This window comes from Patella vulgata, chromosome 3, assembly GCF_932274485.2.
Source record: "Patella vulgata chromosome 3, xgPatVulg1.2, whole genome shotgun sequence".
Taxonomy (NCBI): Eukaryota; Metazoa; Mollusca; class Gastropoda; family Patellidae; genus Patella; species Patella vulgata.
The window spans coordinates 75,807,524-75,831,658 of record NC_065881.2 but is presented as its reverse complement, the minus strand read 5'-3'; the positions used below and the strand labels follow the sequence as shown (position 1 = coordinate 75,831,658).

General features: G+C 34.3%; 1 protein-coding gene across 3 annotated transcripts; it reads left to right on the top strand.

The window, feature by feature from the left end:
- The first annotated feature begins 280 nt into the window (after positions 1-280).
- Positions 281-23,753, top strand: LOC126816679 (dehydrogenase/reductase SDR family member 1). Of its 3 annotated transcripts, none has more exons than XM_050543405.2 (10): positions 281-564; positions 1,156-1,292; positions 1,502-1,563; positions 2,005-2,148; positions 2,650-2,729; positions 2,915-3,047; positions 3,714-3,836; positions 4,816-4,891; positions 20,896-20,976; positions 22,981-23,753. In XM_050543405.2, exons 2-10 carry the CDS (start codon positions 1,184-1,186, stop codon positions 23,112-23,114), a joined length of 942 nt encoding a protein of 313 aa, XP_050399362.1. In that variant the 5' UTR covers positions 281-564; positions 1,156-1,183; the 3' UTR covers positions 23,115-23,753. The 3 variants fall into 3 exon arrangements, with proteins under 3 accessions (XP_050399362.1, XP_050399363.1, XP_050399364.1); XM_050543406.2 differs by having other exon boundaries at positions 281-601; XM_050543407.2 differs by lacking the exon at positions 281-564 and adding an exon at positions 596-706.
- Positions 23,754-24,135: the final 382 nt, after the last annotated feature.

The following is a 24,135-nucleotide window of genomic DNA, read 5'->3' as shown; positions in this document are numbered from 1 at the left end:
GATGGTAAACTGACTGACCATTTTTACGTAAATGTAACGTAAAATTAACATCATATTGTTATGTGGGTATAGGTTTCCAAAATTTCCTCTATGCGTGGTAATGCATAGGCATCACGAACGGTCTTCTTGTTCAACATCTAGTTCTTCTAACATGAATATGCGGAAAGGAAATGGATCAAGTTTATAATGACCATGCCAGCTCATAAATCTATAAAATGATTTGCTTCTAAATACAGATGAAAATAACCGTGGTCTGATCCCTACATAATTATACACGAGTCATGTCCCTTTCCTGCATATTTTTGGGGTACGGAGGATGAAAGTCCAAATTGTCACAGAAGGCGAATTGATTGACTTTTAATTTGTAAATGACATTTTAGAATTTTTAGCCGAAAATACCATATTTTGCACGAGGAACTTTCAAGTAGGGCGCGCCTAACAAAACATGGTTGTGATGTTGATAATCGGTAGTCATCGTAGCTGAACAGTGTAACGACACGGTTGTGTAACTTAAATTTACTGTAAACAGAAACAGGTCAAAGTTGACTCAAAGTTCGCTAACGGGTTTGTATTAGCAGTTTGTATGTTACAGTATTAGCAGGCAAGACCTTATTTATATGAAATAAGTATCAATTCCGCTTGTGTAGGCTACGGCGTAGGCACCGGATTAAGGGCTGTCCCACGTACCTCCAATAAAATTTTTTGTGTAGGTTGCACAGATGTCATGTGATGTACAAATTGCCTTTTCACTGTTGAAGTTAAAGGGCAAAATTTCTGCAGCCAGGGGCCTCACAAGACATTTTCAGCCAGGGGGTCCATGCAAGCTTTATCTGTCCCTGGTTGCAACCATAGAATTGTAGGCCAAACATTTGCTCGATTGCGACATTTTTTATTCTAAAATTGTATACCATTTAGCCTACCTCTAGGAGACATTACTTAAAACTTACTTATTGTATACTTTCAAAGGAAATGAAAAAAAATTAAATGAAATGGGGCTTAACATATCCTACTGTTCTGCACCGACTGGGCTGATGAAGATAAAAGAGGCTGAGTAAAGCTACACTATTTCTTCACAGCAACTATTATAATATCACTGTCTTCATGCATAATCGACTAATATCAATGTCTCATGCTTAGACTCTATATATATTTTAGATAAAGTAAAAGTTTGAGAGAAAACAATATGAAGACATTAGTAGGTAAAATCTGTATTGTAACTGGAGCTACAAGAGGTATAGGTAAAGGTATAGCTCTACAGCTAGGAGAAGCTGGTGCAACCGTCTACATAACAGGTAGGCATACTCTCTCTCTCTCTCTCTCTCTCTCTCTCTCTCTCTCTCTCTCTCTCTAATTATTGGCCAAGGGCCAGTTCTTCTTTTTTTTCTAAAATGGACCGAAATTAGATTCAGCCATTTTGTGCACTTGTTGTCATCATTATATAGAGTCAATACATGGATTTGTTGATTTACAATATATTATTGTTTATTATTATTATTTGTAGGTCGAACTTTAAATCCTCCGAATGATCAAGTTGGAGGAAGTCTAAGAGAAACAGCTAAAGAGGTATGATGCATATGTAGGTCAGTGGAGTAAGACCACAAAATTAATAGACTTCGCATTCAGATGATGACCTTTCATATCATAAGCATGTTACGGTATATGCAAAACAAGTTTATTATTGGTGCCACCATGCCAGCATTCAGAATAAAATATTAGAGTAAAAATACACCTTTGCAAGATCATTGAAAATTATGAATTTCTACAACTTAATAAATTTGTTTATGACAGTTAGAATTCGTAGCAAGAGTAGGCCCTTTAGCTTTACTGTCTGGGTAAAATTTCCCTCATAACACACTGCATGGTCTATGCCATGCCCATCTTCATTAGCTTGGCTCGTGCTAAAAAATGAGAAGTCAAACCCCCTTTTCATTTCTAGCATAACAGAGACCAGTCATACACTAGTCTAGTTAGGTTGAATATTACTATTATGTGTATTTATTTCAGGTTGAAAACAGGGGAGGTAAATGTATACCAGTACAATGTGATCACACTAAAGATGATGATATTGTTAAACTATTTGATAAAGTTAAAAATGAACAGGATGGAAGACTGGATATCTTGGTCAATAACGCCTACTCGGCTGTAAATGTAAGTATGTCGTTGATCGTCAGTCTATAATTAAACGAAAACGGCATGGCGAAGCCAGACAGGCCACCCACCCACTCACCCACCCCAATGCACTGATTCAACTTTCCCTAGCAGTTTTGTATTATTGTATTAGCTTGATAGCGTTGAGAACATAGAATACTCTTCAAAACGTTACCCAAATAGTAGTAGCTGTTTTTCCATAAGTTTATGCGTTATAGTTTAAACCAAAATCGTATAGCGTTAACCGCTTATATGGCCAGAGAATGTTGATGAAAAATTTCGTTTATTATCATAGCAATCATACTTGACATCGAAAATATGAACTGTGAATGGAGTTTCCATCTGCCAATTATGGCCATTTCTTGTGAAAACTTCAAACGTCATTCAGAATAGAGTAATTAACATATTCATTTTTCATTATTTTGAATTATTATAGCAGAAATGGCCAGCTCTTTATCCAAATTTTACATAAAATATCTTTAAATGTTAAATATTTTTCAGGCAATATTGGATAATCTTGGAAAGAGATTTTGGGAATATGAACCAAACATGTGGGATGATGTTAACAATGTTGGTTTGAGGTAGTCTAAATATTGTTGATATTAAAATCTATTGAATACTGAATAGAATTGAACCATTATTAAACTGATATTCCTTTTAGAGATTCAACTTTCAAAATATCTTACATGACAATCAGAGACTTTAATCTATGAAATAAATGAAATATTGAATATTATATCAAGGTAGAGAAATTATATATTTACAGGAACCATTATATCTGTTCAGTTTATGCTGCTAGAATGATGGTGGAAAGACAATCAGGATTAATTGTTAACATTTCATCTATGGGTGGACTGAGAAAATTATTTAATGTTGCGTATGGAGTTGGTAAAGCTGCCGTAAGTTGTATTTTGTTTTCTGTAAGAAAACATGTAACTGATATATTATATAAGATCAAATTGAAGGTTGCAGTTTTTGACAGATCTTTTTCCCATTTGGTGTTAATCATTGTGGTAATTAGCTGACAAACTCTATGGATATTCAACATTTTTGCGACTTTTCATTCCAGAGTTTTGCCCTCTTTTTGATATAAGCTATAGTTTTTAACAGATCTGTTCAAATTTAGGGGGAAGCACTGGGGTATGAGAGAACAAACTCTATCAATCATCATCGGTAGTTGATAATCCCTAATTTATTAAGAATATATTTGTTTTACTGTGTGATTGTATGGCTGTTAAGAATATATTTGTTTAACAGTGTGATCGTATGGCTGTTAAGAATATATTTGTTTTACAGTGTGATCGTATGGCTGTTAAGAATATATTTGTTTTACAGTGTGATCATGGCTGTTAAGAATATATTTGTTTTACAGTGTGATCGTATGGCTGTTAAGAATATATTTGTTTTACAGTGTGATCGTATGGCTGTTAAGAATATATTTGTTTTACAGTGTGATCGTAGGGCTGTTAAGAATATATTTGTTTTACAGTGTGATCATGGCTGTTAAGAATATATTTGTTTTACAGTGTGATCGTATGGCTGTTAAGAATATTTTTGTTTTTTAGTGTGATCGTATGGCTGTAGATTGTGGACTTGATTTAAAGAAACATAACATAACATTTGTCAGTTTATGTGCAGGACCTGTCAATACAGAAAATATTTCTAAACACATTGATAATCCTGATCTGGTGAGTAGTATAGTGTGAAAAATGTGTTTGTGGCTTACCATTCTGAAGTAGTGAGTAGTATGTTGTTCAAAATGTGTCTGTGGCTCAAAATTCTGAAGTAGTGAGTGGTATTAAAAATAGGTTTGTGGCTCACAATTCTGAACTACTGAGTAGTATAATGTTAAAAATATTTTTGTGGCTCTTATATATTTTCTTTGAAGTCAGTGTTCAGATCAGCTGAACCTTTTGACTAATCAAACTGGTATACAAGCTTAAGGCTGTTGACTTTTTGAAAGGATATATTGTAATGTAGTTTTTATTTAGGTGGGTATTGAATGTGACCAGGATCAAATTAAATCCATTAAACAAATTAAAGAGACATTGTGACAACTTACGTTCATTGTTGTTTAAATTTAGTAGATCCGAGACGTGTTATTCAGTAATTTCAAAGATTTAAACAGTTCGAATAATTGAGAAGTTTAGGAATTCTCATTATGCATTATGGGAGATTAAATAAAGAGCTGGCAGTTCTCACTATAAAAGTTGAAAACTAGATAATGTAAAGGGAATTTTAGTTAAATTGATCCACTCTGAACTGAGATATTTGCAATTGGATTTTTGGCCTAGCCTCGATCATCATTACTAAAGTCGGTACGTTAAAAAATATAGTCTTGATTATCCATTTCATGATTAAACCATGAATGGAAGTCGAACAGCAAATTGGAACCTAATCCAATAAACATTGCAGTCTAGTGATGACTTCGAGAGTTGATTATGGTCTGGATAAGTTAATTAATGCCTAATTAATAATTTATATTTCATTACAGGCCTAAAGAAAGACCTTCAATAGGCAGAATTATCTCTTGCATAATGTATGTTAAGTAAGCATACCCATAGCCTCTCGGAGGAGTTTAAATTTCTATTAAGGTTATTTTATAATCTTCAGTTCAGACAATTTGCATTTTGGATATGATGTAATAAACCTTATCATTACTTTCAGAGTAAGTTTAAAAACTTTTTTGAAAATGGCGAGACAGTAGAATATCCTGGAAAATGTATCGTTCATCTTGCAAATGGTGAGTACATTTTTATGCCCTCCCCACTTGTAAAGATGTGAATAGATTAAAAAGCTAGGTCCACATATTTCTTTATTCTAGAACTAGATAGATAACAATGACAGCTACTACACATTTATTTTATTTGTCAGATATAACTGCTTTTCTACTCTTTCCAATAGATAATTTCTAATTCAGTGGTATCCAAGGAGATTTTTTAAAGGTTTCTAAGATTAGTAGTAGCACCTAAATGGGTGCACCTATCATTTTAATGAATTATGGGAGCCATATTGCTTCAATGAGTAAGACACTGACCCACTAACTACACTGTAAAAATTATTTCTGTTTTTTAACCTGAAAATCCTGGCAGAAAAGTTGCCAGGATTTCTTGTAAATTAACATTGTGTTGTATTTTAACATTGCAATGTTCAGAAGCATGAACAAGGTTTTGTTAAATTACATATACTTGTAAAATAACATTTGACTTGTAAATGAACCTGAAATTATTCCTGTTATTTTACAGGAAAAACCTGGCAATAAAGTTGACAGAACTTCTGTAAATTAACATTGTGTTGTATTTTAACATGAAAATGTTCAGAATCATTAACAAGATTTTGTTAAATTACATATACTTGTAAAATAACATTTGACTTGTAAATGAACCTGAAATTATTCTTGTTTTTTTACAGCAAAATCCTGGCAGAAAAGTTGCCAGAACTTCTGTAAATTAACATAGTTTTGTATTTTAACATGGCAATGCTCAGAATCATTAACATGATTTTGTTAAATCATATATACTTGTAAATGAGCCAACTTTACAGGCTATTGGTTTCACATCTGATCAGTCATAGGTATTAAACCAATTGCACCAGAAAAGGGTTGTCTGAGACAATTCATGGTAACTATCATCTGGAGCACTTGTTCATTAGGCCTATAATACATCTTGATTATCAGCTTACTGTTCTTTTTCTCTCATGTGTCTGGTGTAAAATTAAATATAACTTCAGGTTAAAGAAAACTAACTAAATACATTCAATATTACATTTTATTAAAAATTATCAAGTGAAATAAGCTTACAAAAACTTCAAAGGTCTTAACAGAAAACACAAGATATGTATATAATCCATACAAATTAATGTATAGTCAAAATGAACAGTTTATAACTGTAGAATATATGTCAAACATACTAAAATTCTATCTTTAGTTTCAGAAAACAGATCCGAGAATCTATGATGTCCTCTTTATTGAACAACTAAAATCTACTAATGAAATTTTAATGGTAATCTAAAAAATAAATATGAAAATTTAGTTCTAATTTTGCTAGAACAGTTCTTAAAATAACTAAACAAGATCTGCATCATATCAAGTATCTACAGTATATCTACATAAGAACAAAACTTTGTTACTTGATTAGAAAAATGCTTGTATAAATACTCCATGGCCTCCTAATTGGATAAAAAAAAACTAAACACCTAATTCCATTTGTCGACTGGATAATTTTTGAGAGCAATCGAATTATTATATAAAATCAGAGGGCATAAATCAAGTATTGCTTTGTAATCTACCAAAACAATGTCCCCTTTATCAAAGTCTACCTCATATAAACCATTCCTTGCTCTTCTTGTACTTATGTATTTACAGAGCAACTGGGGAATGCAATCTTCATCAAATAGCAAAAATTGGATTTGACCGAAACCTATATATCCATTTTTACTATCAACAATTACACAATTACCACTTTTGATTGAATAACCATGTATCAAAACAGATCTTGAAAATCTTAAATTGTTAATATTGTTAACTTTTTCATGGACTATGTCAAATATTTCTTTCCCAACACAATTTGGTGAAAATTTTTCAGCATCTTCAAATTGTCCCTCTTCTGACTTGAATAAACTACCCACTGAATAATAAGACTGAAGAAGCTGATGTTTTTCAGACAGAGTTTTTGTCACATTTTTAAAATTTTTTGAACTTCGAATACATCTTTTAAAATAAGTATGTTTTGATTCAAATCTCATCGTCCACACTCTGAGCATTGGTCCAAATTGGGTAATCAAATGGGGATAGTGATGGACATAATGGTGTTTTGGTCTCAAATTCACACCCAGGAACAGGGTCTGTCTCATTATTATATAGTCATCTAAAAGGTGCTGTACAATACCAACTTGATTGATTGATATTTTTGGCGAACATAAATATTCTGTAATTATTCGTAATAGTAAAATAGCTTTCCAAACATCATCTTCAAAATTTGCAACATGTTCAGAAATAATTATTGGCAAAAGTCGCAGAAAAGTCCAGGTTTGAACAGCATGACCTGCAATGTTGTCACATTTTGCTTTTATTGGAACAGGCTTGTTATCTAAATCATGGCCTTTATAAGCAAATGATGAAATACAGAAATTTAAAGTCTTTAAATCAAACCACTTTTTGACATTGATCAAATTTTTCAAGAACAGTGCCAAATCATATTTAACAACACCTTCAAACAAGTCGTGACCCAGACAGGGGGGCAGAGCTGGATTACAAACATGAAAACCATTTATGTCATTGACAATGCTATTACATTTTATACCATTGTGATGCTCGACATTATTTTCCTCTACAAATTTAACGGAGGGTTCAAAATTTTCAACTGTTCTTAGTTCAGCATTTCTGATATTCAAAGGATTAGTTTCATAAGATAGTTTCATCATTAGGCAATATCTACAATAATATTGACCATTCGAAAAATTGGTACAAAACCCACCAATAAAGTGACTGCCAAGATTATCACCCAAGACACAAACAAGATTTGCCTTAATCAATTTTCCATCAATATTAAGCCCAACAGCAAGTTCCTTAATTTCACTAACCAATCGTTCAAGAACTGTTCGTCCATTATCAAAATAAAGAAAATCCTTCTCACGACACAATATAGCCAGTTGTAAAGGGTCAATCTTGGCTCTGTTATATGGATAAATATCCACTAAACTAAAATAAAATCGAATAAGTTTAAAGGTTTTTTTTGCAGATCCTAGCGGATTAACAACTTCGAATGCATCCTGATACAAGATAATTTTTAATGCATCTTTATTCTGTTGAAAATACCTGTTAGTTTTGAAACTTGATCCATCAGTTATGTCTATATAAAGATCTTTATCACATGCTAAAGGCTTATTTATATGATTCATAACACTTACATCTTCAAGCAAAGACTTCAATGTTTCTTTTAAAGGAACATAATGATACACACATCTTTTGTTATTTTCATCCAGTCCTAAATATAGTTCAATGGGCTCAATATACTTAAAATGTTGTTTAAAAAAACGCTTTCTTTTAAAATCTGTATCAAACTTAGCACTATCACCACTCAGAAGTGATTTGAATTCATCACTGTGCATAATATGATTAATTTTAGACTTTGTTTCAGAGTTTTCAAGTTTAACCTCATAATTTATCTTTTTATACATAATGTCAATTGATAAAACGTGTAAATCATTCACATCAGACATCATCACATTGATTGTGCTAACTGGTATAAGCTGGACAGCTTCAAGTTTCATGAAATACAAAGCCAATGACCTATTAAAAACCTCTGATAAGTTTTGCTCATTAGAATGATCTACTTCAATATCAGACACTACATTTTCTGGTGGTTGACGTGCAAAATACTCTGTCGTACCAGTCTCAATGGCATCTGACAGAACTGTACTGATAATAACACTATTTGGCCTAAAAGATTCCTTAAACCTGCTGCCTGTCGATCCGTGTTTTCTAGATATATGAGATGTGTATGATGAATGTTTCGTAAAAAGCCCATCACAGTTTAAATAAGGACATGGCATTGGTTGATCAAAACATATGTGCTGTTTGCAATGTGATATTAAATCCTTGAGACTGCCTACTTTCCTTTTGCAACTATCAACGCAACAAATGAAATCATCATTTACTATTTTGTCTTGAACAGATTGTGCACACAAACTATTGGAGATACTGCACAACGATTGTAAATGGTCCCTGGTCATATGACATTTTAGAGAAGTAAATCTAACAAAAGTCCTTTTACAAAAGACAAAACAGCATGGAAAAAATATGTTTTTTACATTATTATGCAGCTTATAGTGACTCAAATATTCTTTGACAGAAAAAAGATCAAATGTGCAAAACTGACATTTGTAGACCACCATTTTTCATTCCAGGGATAATCCTAATGGTGTGTGTTTGACATTTTTACCGAATAAACAGAGTCTCCAACTAGAATTCCTAAAGAAAAACAATATAAATTGGGTGGTTTTACTCTTGGCCTAAATCAATAACCTAAATAACATGTATGAATACAACTGAAAGAGTAATTTCTTAATCTTAAATAACATAATAATGAAAACATGCATCTGATGTTCAAATTAAGTAAAAAAAAAAACAAAGAAAAATTCAAACAATATAACCTTGAACAGGGTTTGCAATTCAAATGAAGAATTGAGATAACTTGTTTATCACAGTTTTATGAAAATACACATCACTTTATAAAACTGAGCACTTCGTCAAGTCAGTAATCATGTTGGTCTACATCAACTTCATCAAGATGACTTGCCAAGGTTATAACTTTAGAAGAAACACAGCCTTTCTTTGTACTTTTCTTGGGTTTTTTGGATCCAAAATCTGGATTGATTCCTATAAGTACTCTGAAATAAAATTAAATATGATCAAAAATTAGGATTCTCAAAGTACCATACCATAAGTTTGTCTCTGATCATACCAAAATAGAATGGAAATGAATGGAGCTTAATGTCCTACTTTCTGCACCTTCTGGACTATAACGAAGACAGGCATATACCATGCAGTGTGTAATGAGGAAAATTCTACTAGGACAGCCAGCGATAACACGCCTACTCTTCTTCGATTTCCAACTGTCTAGGGATCTTTAACAACTAGTTTACTTTGCAAGCCCCGCGCCACTGGCAACCAACATACTCACTGAGCCACCGTGGCTCTCGTATCGAAGTAGAACTTCTGAATGATACATACCAGTACAGGGCCTTACAATGTTGATTAATTTGTTTCTCGAGCATCTTATTTCAAAAAAGTACCTGGGGATTTTACTTCTGGAAGCATTTACCACATAAAATTTGCCAAGATGATCTCAACTATAGTTGGATCAGACCGATTTAGTAGTGGAAAATAAATCAAACGAGAGGCTGGACGACCGAATCATAAGAGCTCTAAACAATATCATGATTGACTTCTCAGACCACTTGTTGTTTTGTTATGGGAGGCATACTTCTGGATGATAATGATTAGTAATTGATGCTATTTTTAGCCATGCAGATTCCACGTTTAACTCTCACATTACAATACATCTAATCATCATATTTTACTCAGTAAATTTGATTTCTCGACTAGGGATTTCAGGAGTTTACAATGTTTGTCAGTATACAAGAACTGGAATTTGAGCAATTGGAATAATTATGCAAAAAAGTAGAATTTTTAGTGTGTGGTGGCAATAAATTTATTTTATATTTTGGGGGTCAAAAAAGTCTGCAGTGGAACAATTATCAAATTTGTATGACCCAAGTTTTTTTGTAAGAGCATGGTGTAACCAAATGAAATGAAAAAAAAAAGGGTTTAACATCCTACTAAGTTGTGAAAGCAAGGGTATAATCAGAATCTGTGCATGATCTTTTATATTCTATCTGAAGCAAGATGGTAGTACATAATGGTTAATACTATTATTTTTTAAAGAAAAATCAAAAATCTTACCTTTGAATGAATTCTAATGTTTGAGTAGCTTTTGGATGGTATTCTAAATTGAAGATATAGTAAATACCGAACATTATCATTACAGCATCATCTATTGTGTCAACTGTAGAAACTATCTTATTTTCTAGAACAACATGATGCAATACCGGACTGTAGAGATCACCTGGAATGGAAATGATACTATGAATTTCAGAGATACATACCGGCATGTACAGTAAAATAAATTTCATTTTGTAGATCCAGGTTTTGTAAAAAAAAATAGTAGTGATTTCACCCTGAAGCCACTTTATGCAAACTTAATTAAAATTATTTAAAAGTAAATTCTCTAGCCCGATTCTTAGTCTCTATACGGCAGATATCTCGTTTTGCAGAACATAATTAATCTAAAGTTGACAATGAAAAGTGGACAATGTCCAAAATCATCAATTCTACGCGAATCTGTAAGCAATACTGAGCATTCAAAGATTCTTTGCATTTTGTTATCGTAAATCGGCGAGGAATTCGTAGCATATGTATTTTCTAGTGACATCATCGCTGGAGTAGAAGTAGAAAGAGTAGTAGTTAGAGTAGAAAAAAATATCAGCGGACATGGATAATCGCATGATGCACTAAATCTTAAGCTAATGTCACACCGAAAAGACGATAGCCGACACAACATTTTTATGAGTTGAGGAAAATCGTAGCAGTCCGCAGTATCTACGACGACATCGGTCACACCACCGCGACTTTCACCAACTGACAGTCGTGAGTGTCGCTGCGCAGCCTGGCGAGCAGGATATGAACTAACTGAAGGAAGTGTCGGGAAATGTGATGGAGCTGACACAAAAGCAGTACCTAGCTTCATTGACGTCACTTCTACTTCATACTCCCTCTCCCACATTGAACCAAGCTTCTCTTCATTTTTGAGGTGCCAGAAGTTTGCCATGTTTATTTTAGATTTGCACTTGACAAAACGCTGTCATCTGATTGGCTGGTGGAGATTGTCTGGTCCAGTCGGGTCGCACTGAGTGTTCACACCAACCGACGGGACCCGACGACGGCCGACAAATATTAAACATGTTTAATCTTCGCGACGGGACGGAAACTGGAAATCGTAGTCGTAGAAGTGTTCACATCAACCGATTCTCCCCAACAAAACCGTCGAGTTGCGTCGCGTCGGCTATCATCTTTTCGGTGTGACATTAGCTTTATCAAACATCAAATGAAATTTTTTCTAGTTACACCAAAATAAGTGTGCATTTAAAACGAAATATTATGTATTTTGTGTTCATTTTCGTTTATTCATTGAGGGACGAAATCATCTGGAGAACTAATAGAAAAAACAAACAGTGCGATTTATGAGCAATCTTCTGATTGGCTCAGTAAATTTTGAAACGTCACAGGTCAGGGTTGACTGACATGACCCCAGAACATGAACTCTCGTTAATCTTAATGGAGTCAAACCAAACACACGAAACGAAATTAAGATATAAATTTATTTAGATTGGCGGATTCAAATCTAATTTATCATTGAACTAATTGAGACATTTTGCAGCAAAAATATCATTTTTCAACAGTTCCAAAGTATGTATGTAAACAATTGATAAATAAAATAAATCACCAACCCTGCATTCTGACCCTCTTACTACCCCCCTCTCTGGAATTCTGTCGAAGGTTTCCATTTGAGTTCACGCTTGATGAGAGCATGTGCTTAAAGTGAGAGTCATTAGTAATCAGTTGAAATGAAATGGGGTCCCACTTTTATGCACGCAAGTAATCAGATGAATGCGATCATACATACCGATTACTGCAATCACAGGAGCACCATCTTTCCTTTGCACCGCTTCAACTTGTTTCGTATCTATACAAGGCTGAAGAAAATAATCCCATATGTCACATCAATACTTAACATTGGCAGATTGGATATTTTTGTTGATACAGAAAATATCACAAGATGGAAAGAGCGGTCACCTACGCGATATACGCCCTCGGTAGCTTTATATCTTTGACAATTATTGTATGTGCACAAGTCAAGGGCAGTAACTCTGAAAATATTATTGAGATTCGGAATCGTCCAAGATCTTGTAGATATAAACCTACACACCAAATTTTATAAAAATCTATCAAACCCTCTTGCCTCTATCGTGTTCACAAGCCATTTTTAACGTAATTTCGGTATATCAAGGGCAGAAACTCTGGAAATAATTGTCGAACCATGTTCAGATTTGAACTCTTCCGAGATTTTGTGGATATAAACCTACACACCAAGCCATTCTTAACGTATTTTCGGTATATCAAGGGCAGTAATTCTTGGAATATTTGTCGAATTGTGCTCAAATTCGAACTCATCCGATATCTTGTGGATATAAACCTACACACTAAATTTTATAAACATCGGACAAAAACTTTGGTCTCTATCGCGTTCACAAGCCACTTTTAACGTATTTTCGGTATATCAAGGGCAATAACTCCATAAATATTTGTCAAATCGTGCTGAGATTCGAGATCTTGTGGATATAAACCTACACACCAAATATTATAAACATTGGACAAAAACTGTGGTCTCTATTGCGTTCACAAGCCATTTTTAAAGTATTTTCGGTATATCAAGGGCAGTAACTCCAGAAATATTTGTCGAATCGTGTTCAAATTCGAACTCGTCCGAGATCTTGTGGATATAAACCTACACACTACATTTTATAAACATTGGACAAAAACTGTGGCCTCTATCGCGTTCACAAGCCACTTTTAACGTATTTTCGTTATATATCAAGGGCAGCAACTCAAAAAATATTTGGCGACTCGTCCGAGATCTTGTGGATATGAACCTACACACCAAATTTTATAAACATGTGACAAAAATTGTGGTCTCTATTGCGTTCACAACCAATTGTGGACGCCAGACCGACATGGGCGACGGGCGTATAAAAATATACTGTATATATTATAATTCAATTAAATACTAATATTACTGAAGAAAAAAATGAAATGAGTTTAATGTTTATGCACCTTATGGGCTAATGAAAACGCAATGATAGCGATAACTCCTCTACTCTTCTTCTTCTTGTTAATCTGTGCACCTGATGCACACAAGGTCCTGGGCAAGGGAAAGCTAGATTGAAAAATCAAGAGTATCTTTTGCGAGCAAACACTGTACTCACTGAGACACTGCGATAAGATATTGTTGCAATACACTACAAGACTGCAGGCTGTCATTAGTGTAGTAGAATGAATATACACGTTATCATACAGATTACATGTTTCAAATACTTTATTGAGGGATAAAAAAACAATTATTTACATATCGTCGGTGAAGAGTTAAAATGTCTTATCTCGGTTTTTACAAATTTTTCAGGAGACACTAAAAACCGATTTACGTTTTTCACACAAGTGCAACAGAATAATGACCTTACAACAAACAAAGCCTTTTGTAAAAAGCGGAGATACAACATTTTGACTGGCACAAATTGAAAATGAAACCAGGTATACGACTTTTTGTTACCTGTAAGGGGGTGGGGCGGTATACAAAATGTCGTATGTCAGACATATTTACCTAAAAAGTAATTATATTAAATAGCAAATTGTCGTATCTCATAAAATTTTGAAAAAAGGCAGATTTCACATTCTCTGATTATCAATAATGCTTCAAAATCATTTTGTTAACAATTGATTAAAGTATGAATGTTTCTGTTGAGGAGAAACCGTATGACTATTCACATTTGTATTTTACCGCCAATAAACTTAAGGCTATAAAATGTCAGGCTATGAAAAGTTGCGCCTTCTGATTTTGAATTCATAAATGTAATAAAAAGTTTTTACCAAATTATTGATATACGACCTTTTGACTCTTCACCGACGATATATATAATTTAAAGATATGCCCACACAGTAGCTATACTTCAAAAAAAATAATTCATAATTCCACCGAATTCATACGGATGCACAAAATAAAATTTAACACACCTGATAAAATTCCAAAAGGCCATCTTCCTTAAAAGACACCATCAATAACTTTACAAACGCAATTAAAAAATGAATAACTGAAAACTTCTTCTTCTCCGACTTTTTATAATTATCCAAGGAGTGTCCCGTGAGTCTTTCAAAATGCACAGCCATAAATTGTTTTTCAAACAAATAAGGGAAATCTTTCCGTACATCATCAGTACTACCAGTATTTATAGTTTTTCTTTGAAGAGGATAGGTTTCTTTCATGTATTCTGTGATCGTGCTTAAGCAACTAATATTTTTCGATTTCATAAATTCATTTTTCATCCAATCACGTTTTTCGACCATACCCTGTTCTTCCTCAGAGTCGATGTCTATGCTCCATGTTGACAGACAGCCATACTTTTGCGAAGACACTTTACTGGAATCATATTCAATGCTGGGCCCATTGCTTGTTTTTCGATTCAAATTGTTGAGACGTTCAGTCATACTAGACAGGACACTGGAGTACCCATTACCGATCATCTTTCCCATTATCATATCTCCCAATGATTCTTTGTATTCATTTACAAATTTTGCCGCGATCACATGAATGTCTTTGGAGTTTGGTTTTGTACATACTTCTCTCATACTTTGGCATAATATTCGTATTGCCTCACGACGCATTGATTCATCAGGTCTTTTTTTCTTTTCGCAATCTTCCAAAAAAGATTTGGAAAACTTTTCTCAAGGAATATTAAAAGACTGAGACCATAATTGTGTAATTGATGGAGAACCAGATCTTGTGTCATCAGAAAAAGAACTACTGGCACTACTTGCACTGCCAGTGGCAGAAGAATTCAACAACCATGTTGATGTACTGTGGTCTGTTTGATAAGTACTTTCTGCAGAGGCTGATGACAAGTTTCCAACATCAGCTGAAAGACAGAAAGAAAATTTGTAATTGGGGGTATTAATCTGACTATTTGATGAGAGCTTGACCTGCATGCTATTAACTGTACAGATATGCATGTTTTATTTCAATGGACAGACAGACAATAAACAGGTCATGACCTGAATGATTCAGTGCACTCTATAAGCTAGAATACCGTAAATCATCCTTGTAAAGGCTGTAATTTCTTGAATGTGATTAGTACACAGATGTAATGGAGTTTCGCCAACTTGACATGGGAGCTGCAGTCCCACAGCCTTGTACGCTCATGATCATGACAAAAAGACATTCATGAATTGGAAATAAAATTTAACGTCCTACTTTTATGCACTTATTTAATTGGCTAATGAAGACGGCAATGCCATGCAGGGTGCAATGAGGGAAATTTTGCCAGGACAGCCGGCGATAACTCGTACTCGCCTACTCTTTAGTCGATTTCCAACTGTCTGGGTTATTCAACGTGCTCCCTTATGCAGCACACAGGACCTCGGTTTTTTGTCCCATCCGAACGACTAGGTGCTATTTCTTGCCACTTGGGTCTGCACCACTGACAAGGGGAAGCCGGATTGGAAAATCTAGATGATCTTTCCCCGACGGGTATCAAACCCACGATCTCCTGGTTAGCAAGCAAGCCCCATACTCACTGAGCCACCGCGACTCCCATTTAGGAATTAGAAAATTAAGGTTTCCAAATATGGTTAATGTTAATATTATTATCAGGTCGGTTAAGGAATTTCAGCCCAACTTGATTTTCAGTCGCATTTTGCTACTATAGGCATGTGAGTACTACTTTTGACCCTACTAAGGCCTCTGTTTCACTATTAGCGACACAAATGTGATTATTGAATTACGTATTTACTTACGCCTGTCACACTAAAACATGTAATTCTATATCTAAGTACTGGTACACAATTTCTTATGCAAATTGGTTGTATGTAAAAATTGGATGAAAGGATACTGGTGCCAAGAATATATTACTGCATTTTGTGATTAGAGTATGAGAGTGGGGAGTCAGACCTGCTTTTACATAAAAAATACAACATTAATACCTACCAATATTAAGCCTCCTTTTAACCTCAGCTATAAATCGTCTCGCAGGAACAAGTTTCAAAATGTCTGTCAAATCCTCAACATTCAAGTATGTTAAGTTTTCAATAGTTGAGATGCCTATGTCTTCAAATCTAGACCTTAAAAGACTGAACTGGGTTTGAGATATATCAGGAATTAGTTTCTCGACGAAAGTAATAACTTCATCCATCACTAAAAAGTAACAAAACAAAATCTTTAACTCTCAATTGCTAGATTTGTCGTTTGTGTAGGTAGCTTTGATGCAAACTTCCGGAGGGCAATAACTCGGGAAACAAAATGCCACAAATGATCTACATATATAGTACATATCAGATTTACTTATAATTTACCTCAAGAAAACATATCCAAGTAATCCCTACTGCCAACCCCTGAATTTTTGTAAGAAAGTAACTTTTCATCGACGTCCATTGAAAGTGAACTATATTTACGAAACTATTTGTGTGTGTTGCGGTCTAACTTCGTATCAGAAATGGTTCACCTGACCTTTGACCTTTCCGAGATCTCGATAGGTAACTTCACGATTAAACACGAAGTTGAATAGTGTGGGACATTATTTTTTTGCATGTTCTTGATAATCGAGAGTATTCCCTGGATCTTATATCTATAATGGCATAAAACGGTATATGAATCTGTGGTTCGTGTTAGTACCATATATCTCTGTGGTTTTGTGACTGTCATATTTGATTTGGGACATAATTAATGTAGAGAGTATATCTTAAAGGGGGGGGGGGGTAATTAGGTCTATAAATAGAAATTAAATGGAGTTTAACGCCCCATTTTTATGCACTGTAAAGCTTTTTAGAGACGGACATTTGCCAAGCATGTGCAATGAGGATGAATTTCGCCAGGGCATCGGCACATGCCTACCCTGTTCACCCTCCAATGGACTAGAACGTTTTTCCATACCAGCCCTCATGAGGATGAGGGGGGACCAGATTGAAGTCAGCACCCCTCTAATTACAGAAATCTCCTCGGATTTCGACCACTATATTTTGGGAATGGCCGAAATTTATTTTCAGTCCCGAGACTAGAAATCAAAAAGAAGAATTTAGCCTCATAGAGTCATTATTTATTGTCTGATTTTTTCAAAGTGTCACCCTAAAATTGGCAAATATTTCTAAAGGTAAGTGATATCTACAAAAACTGATTTGACCTTAAAATTGTTATTACTTTGACTGTTGATAGATGATTTTCAAAATTAAAATTTCCTAACTTCAATATTTAAAGAAAGTTGTTCTGCAAGTTAGCCGTTTTCAATTTCGAAAAGACTGGATGTCAATATCACAATTATTCTTGAGACTGGAAATCCATCAACCTCACAACAATTTAACTCTCTTGGACCAGACGCAAAAACCTCTCTCGCAACCAGATCGATATGACCCCTCTTGTACAAAACCTTTGTTTTTTCATGATTTGAGTCCATGATTTATGTAAGCAAGCTTGGCTTCTCCTGTTTCCGGTCGACATTTTATGTTCTATTTATAGTTATCGAGATTAAGAAAAATTAACTTGCAAACTTCAGTTTAAAAACTTCGAATTTTCTGCATTGTTTATGATGACGTTATGTCAATGGCGTACATGACTCTAGAGGAAAACTTGGGTGAAATTATTATGGATAATGAATCGGATAACAAGGATTTTGAAGTATAAACAGACGGTAATTTTGTCATAAATAACTCTGTACTAGACCTTGTTGATCCTGCGTAATGGGTGCACAGTCCACAGATTCACAGCTACTCTTTTTGCGAAAAATGTGGAGGTCCGGTCCGTTCAACCGGGCTTCAAGGGAGTAAATATGAAAACAAATTACATTTTCTGAAAAATCAGACTAAATGCTAAAATAAATTCAATTCATGTTTGGGGTTTGCATCATTGCTTCTGTATTAAAGTTTCATTTGAAATTTTTAGGTCTCAATTCTAAAATTAATTCAGGTCGGGAGCGTGCATTGGTTTTAAATAATTCAGGACCGAAAGGGTTAAACCAGTTTATAGAACAAATTTTTTTAAATATTGAAATTTCAAGTTTGAAATTCATCTATCAATAGTCAAAATAATAACAAAAGGAAAAGGTCTAAACAGTTGGTGTAGATTTCAGTTACTTTTAGAGGTATTTGCCAATTTTGGGGTGACAATTTGCCGGCTGACATGGCAAACGGATAATTTCATACCACTTACATTCTTGATACCACCTTTTTTTCGTACTCAAACTTTATTTATTTTTGTACGAAATGTGAGTAGGGCCTACCGGTATATAACAAAACTTATGTAGGCCTACCATTTTATAATATTTTTTTTTCAAACAGCAGGCAGTCTCAAGTCCACCATATTGCAATGTTAATCTAAAATGGGTGTCATCAGTCTGGACTGTTTGTAGACTGACAAATATTGACGCCCCTAAAAATTTCATGTGAACCCTCTACAGTACGTATATAAATTTAATATAGCCGTTTTCACCAGCCCATAAGGTAGAGAAAAATAGGACATTTAAAACACTATTTCTATTCAATTCCAACTGGTCTTGCCTCATCATCATTATGGCGTCAGCCATCTGCCATGCGGTCTTCGTTCTAAAATCTTGAGGGATGGGGAAAGAGTCAAAGACAACTCTGTAGTATACAGACAGGCACTAGCAGTTCTAATTTATGTAAGTGAGAGGCTCAGAGGAATTCGTCGTCAATCATATTCTTATGCTTGGACGACTTACCGACTGGTAGGTAATTCTGGTTACTCTGGTACTGTGAATTTGATGTTGATGTTTACAGTTGGGTTATGGCCATGTTAGCGAAATGGCGCGAATAGACGGTTGCCGTTAAATGGTCGCGTCAAGGCTGCAAAACGAAAAATTCCGATTATTTATTTCTATCGGCAGTATGAGTAAGCTATATTTATTGATCTATTTAGGAATCAAATAAGGTGTAAAACTACAGCTGATTTTGATATTCAGATGAGTTTCACTCGTTAACGTTGACTAATTCATGTCGTGAAATTCAGTCACGTGTTGCGAACTTGCACGACCACTAGATTGCGTCATTGTTATTTTTGGCTGAAGCATGGGCGTCGCCAACTGGAGGGTTTGAGGTTGGGAGGCCCGGGGAGGGGGTGGGGGTACACAGTCGGTACAACGCCTGAAAATCGTCCCCTTTTGGGGTTTTTGAGCCAAAAAATCGGTACAACGCTCATGTACAACACCCCACTCATGGGGTACGGAAAAATGACACCGGAAAAAAATGATATGGAAAAAATGGCACCCGGAAAAAATGGCATTCGGAAAAATGCCGCAACCAGAAAAAGGGTGTATACATACATCACAGTGAGTAGGAACGCCGCCAGGCGTGACTCTCTCGATTACTTATCTCTGTATCCAATGTTTTTTTGATTCTATTTTATTTTTCGGGTGAAATTTTTTCCAGGTGCCATGTCTTCCGGTGCTATTTTTTTCGGTGACATTTTTCCTACACCCCCCCCCCCCTTTCCCTGTTGCCGCCATTCATTGCAAATTAAGTATCATTTGTAATATGTCCCTCTTTTCTATGGTCAGAGTATTATTCAAAAGCCCGAACTGCCGTCATTTTTATTTGTGCATACATATTATAGGTATGATAAAAATTCCAAGGGGGAATTTAGTCAAAAGTCAATATGTTCTAACTTCCAGTCATTCTAATTGTATTGACATTTTATAAAAGTATAATTGCTTGATCCTGGCATACTTTAAAAATATTCTCGTGAGAAACCGTTATGATCCTCCCTGTTTGGTTATTTTGCGTGGTAAAGGCACAATAGATAGGGCCTACTAAATTGTCATATCGACTAAAGATCTACCTCTCCATGTAAAAGTACAGCCTTCTGTGAAATTACAGCAAACTTGTTATTTCACATTAAGTTACTGTTAATTAACACTTTAACGACTGTTAAAAGTTGAAATTTCACGAAAATGTTAAAAAACAGGATAATCGCGGAAATTTACATCGCAATGTTTTTTAACAAGTGAATTTGTATTATTTCACAGTAATTTCGTGTTTTTTCACATAAACTTTTTACAGTGTAGGAGGTGCCGGGTGCATGTAATAAAGACGTCTGCCGCTATTTACTGTCACAGTTATGGCACTAAATCAATTTGAAAAAAGTTATCATCCGATTGACTTTGACACAGAAAGAAAGTCTTTTTTCATTGATTTCTGATGATTACTTCCAGAGTTATTGTCCTTGACTACAAGACTACTCAGAAAAACATGTTAAAGCTCAAGACTTTCAATTACCTTTAAATTTGTTAAGCAACAGACTTCATGTAATGAAGCAAATATCATGAGCAGAAATGTAATTTATATTTAATTTCTTTTAGATCCAAATGTCATTAAGAAAACTGCACGTATTTTGTTATCAACTGAGTTGGGAGATGAATATGGTTTTGATGATGTCAATGGTAAACATATTTATGTCTTATATAAACTTTCACCTTGATTGTTTACTTTTTATACGCCTAAATTGAAATGTGGTTGTATACTGTCGTCGCACTGGTTTATTGCTGTTTTAGCTTGTGAATGCTCTGGAGGTCTCATATTTTTTTTTATATAAAAAAGCTTTCATAGATATCACCGTTACACCATAATTACTGTTGAGATAGAATTTCGTGAAAATCGGACAGAAACTTCCCATCAAAATGGCCACTTCCATTTATGCAAATAGTGTAATATGTAGGAAGTCTGTAGACCCTCCAGAGACTGTAATTTTTGCCTGATTGAGATGAAACTTAACAAATAAGGGTCAAAAGATCTTGAAAGTGGGGGTGTGGGGGGGGGGGTGGATGGCCAAATGGTTATCACGTGTGCGCTGTATCATACGGTCTGTCATTGAGTCAACTGGCGGGGTTTCGATTCCCTGGTTGTACGTGACAAGGAGTAGGGTCGCCTGTCCAACCTTGTGGGTTTGAAATAAAATTGAACCATGTGTTAGTCCCGAAATGACCTAATTTGTGTCGACGTTAAACCCCATTTCTCTCTCTCTCTCTCTCTCATCTTGAATGTGTTTTATTTTGGTGCACATCAAAACTCAACTTGTGGGTTGTTAATTCACATTGAATTATTTTAACAAATACACTTGTATTACAGAACCAGTGGTAATACAGAAACAGTAGGACCTTAAATTCCATTTAATCTGTATTATAAAACAAACAAATTTATATTATTATTTGTGTTTATTTAACACTTTTCAAACACTGTATCTTACAACATGGGGGTTATATTATGTATATTCACTGGCCATGATTTGGGTTAGTTCCCTAAAGCTATGCAATAGCCTTGACCAATAAAAACACAATTTTTAAAAGGAAGCCTTTGTCAGTATGTGTGCAACAGACTAAATTATAAATCTTGAATCAGTTTTTAACTGATTTTTTTTCCAACTTCAATGTAAAGCATTGGGAGAATGAGAGGATGAGCCCTATTGATTTTCCCTGTTCTCTGTCCATCTCTTGCAAAATGTCGGTGTATCTTGCATGGCAATCACTTGTTATGTTAATGCAGTGGTTCTCAACCTTTTTTGCTAACGGTACACCTTGGAACACATGAAAAAATAGTGCCACACCTGGCTAAATATATATGAAAAATATTTGAAATTTGCAAAATGAAAACATGGTAAGTCAGACAGCATACAACTGAAGACAGAGACTAGTCATAAACACATAGAATGACTCAAACACAGCTATGAACTTATCAGTAGACACCAGTGAATACTCAGTTTGAATCACATGCTTTTTCACATTTTCTTTGTGTGCCGTTCAAAATTTCTCGGCACATTTAGGAAGATCTCGCGGTACACTGGTTGAGAATCACTGTACGTTAATGAAATGAAGATGTCTAGAATTATTACTCTGATCACTTTAATAAATAATCTAGTTCTTTTCCAATTCATATGAACTTAATATACAATGTTTATGTTATGAAGACTATTTAATGGCAAAGATTCCATTTAATAGATCAGCTAAATTTATCATTGTTACCAGTACATGTTTTGTATAATTAATGTTTAACATCTTGAAGAACTAAAAGCCAATCACATTTTTTAATTATTTCTGATAATTACTCAAAGGAGCTAAGCCTCTAACTCAGTATTATCCATAATATTCGAAATAAAAACATGAATTAGACATTTAATATTGATGTTATTTGACAGTGAAAATAAGGGTTTCTAATATCCCAATATTTAAGGCACAATAAACATTTTAAAATCAATACACAACTATGGACATATTTAAAAAAGATTGGTCGACTCTAGATCAACCTACCAATCAGAACTTGTGATACAGAAAATTCTTTTTTTAAATAACTTTTATCATTAGGCTTAGAATAAACAAAAAAGAAAAATATTTAGTTTTAATATGATTGCTCAATTTTAGTTGATTTATTAACCCTATATTTTTCCATTTCAGGGAGACATCTAGCATCTATTCGACAAGTAAAATATCTGTTGCAGCAAGGTGGATATGGTTGGTTAGCTCCATTTATTCCTGGATTTATTAAAATACCATACTGGGTGTTAACATTGGCTTCTAGTAAATTCTAAATGTATTGGTCAATTATTGCTGAATAATTAATCTATTAATATTCACGGATTCATTCTGGCAGAAATTTGCCTAGTGTGTCTGCAGCTTAACTAATCAGGCATCCATAATTTTATTTATAGAAAACTTTACATGTAGTTTTATTATATCATAATTCATTATGAACTCCAAAACAATGTAAAGAGATCATGATATTTACAGCAAGTTTATCATGCATGCATTAATGTATTTGACGTTTTCACATGAAGCTATTATGGAGGAATGCAGAACACCTAATTAAAATATATTCTGTGTATTTGAATCTACATCTGTCCATAATTAATTTATCCTTAATTTGTTAACTTTAGTGAATATTTTTATACCAGATTTTAAAATTTTCTGTTTTTGCATTTTTTTTTAGCAGATTTTGACATGTTAAGCTTGTGACTACAATATAGGATAAGTTATTCCAGATCCATGAAGTTTTTGATTTAATTCTTTAAAACTCGGGGAAAACGAGGACACCTGTTTTGACTGTTAATGCTTGTAAATGTGAAAAATGTTCACAATATGACCAGTGGCATATTTTTATATGCATAAATTGATTCTGTTTTACATATTTATGTATACGATTCTGTTTTATAATAAATAAAAACCAAATATTTTAATAGAAATTTTACTGTTTGACACTCTGATTCAGGGGCTGCTATTGTTATTTATATACTCTTCAAAAAAAGTGGGGGATATTCAGAAACAATACAAAACTGCAGAGATGGACTGCTGTTTTTATTAGAGGAACCAGTGTATGTTAATAACAGGTCAATTGCCTACACATGAACATACACAGTTCATATGGGCGGTTTGTCTGACGGCCCCATTTCACTCGCAAAGAGATACACTGTCAAAAGTGAAAATGGACGCTTTTGATTTTTGTCTTAATAATGAGTAATTGCTCCACCAATCCTCAGACATTCAGCAATTCGTCGTGGCATGCTCCTAATCAACCGTCCAATCACGATTTGGGGCAATCTGGCCCACTCCTCT

Excerpts from the sequence above, each read along its gene's own strand:
- LOC126816679 (XM_050543405.2), top strand. The coding sequence starts at position 1,184 with ATGAAGACATTAGTAGGTAAAATCTGTATTGTAACTGGAGCTACAAGA. Across the intron at positions 2,149-2,649 it reads ACGCCTACTCGGCTGTAAAT|GCAATATTGGATAATCTTGG; the intron begins GTAAGTATGTCG and ends AATATTTTTCAG. Across the intron at positions 2,730-2,914 it reads GTTAACAATGTTGGTTTGAG|GAACCATTATATCTGTTCAG; the intron begins GTAGTCTAAATA and ends ATATATTTACAG.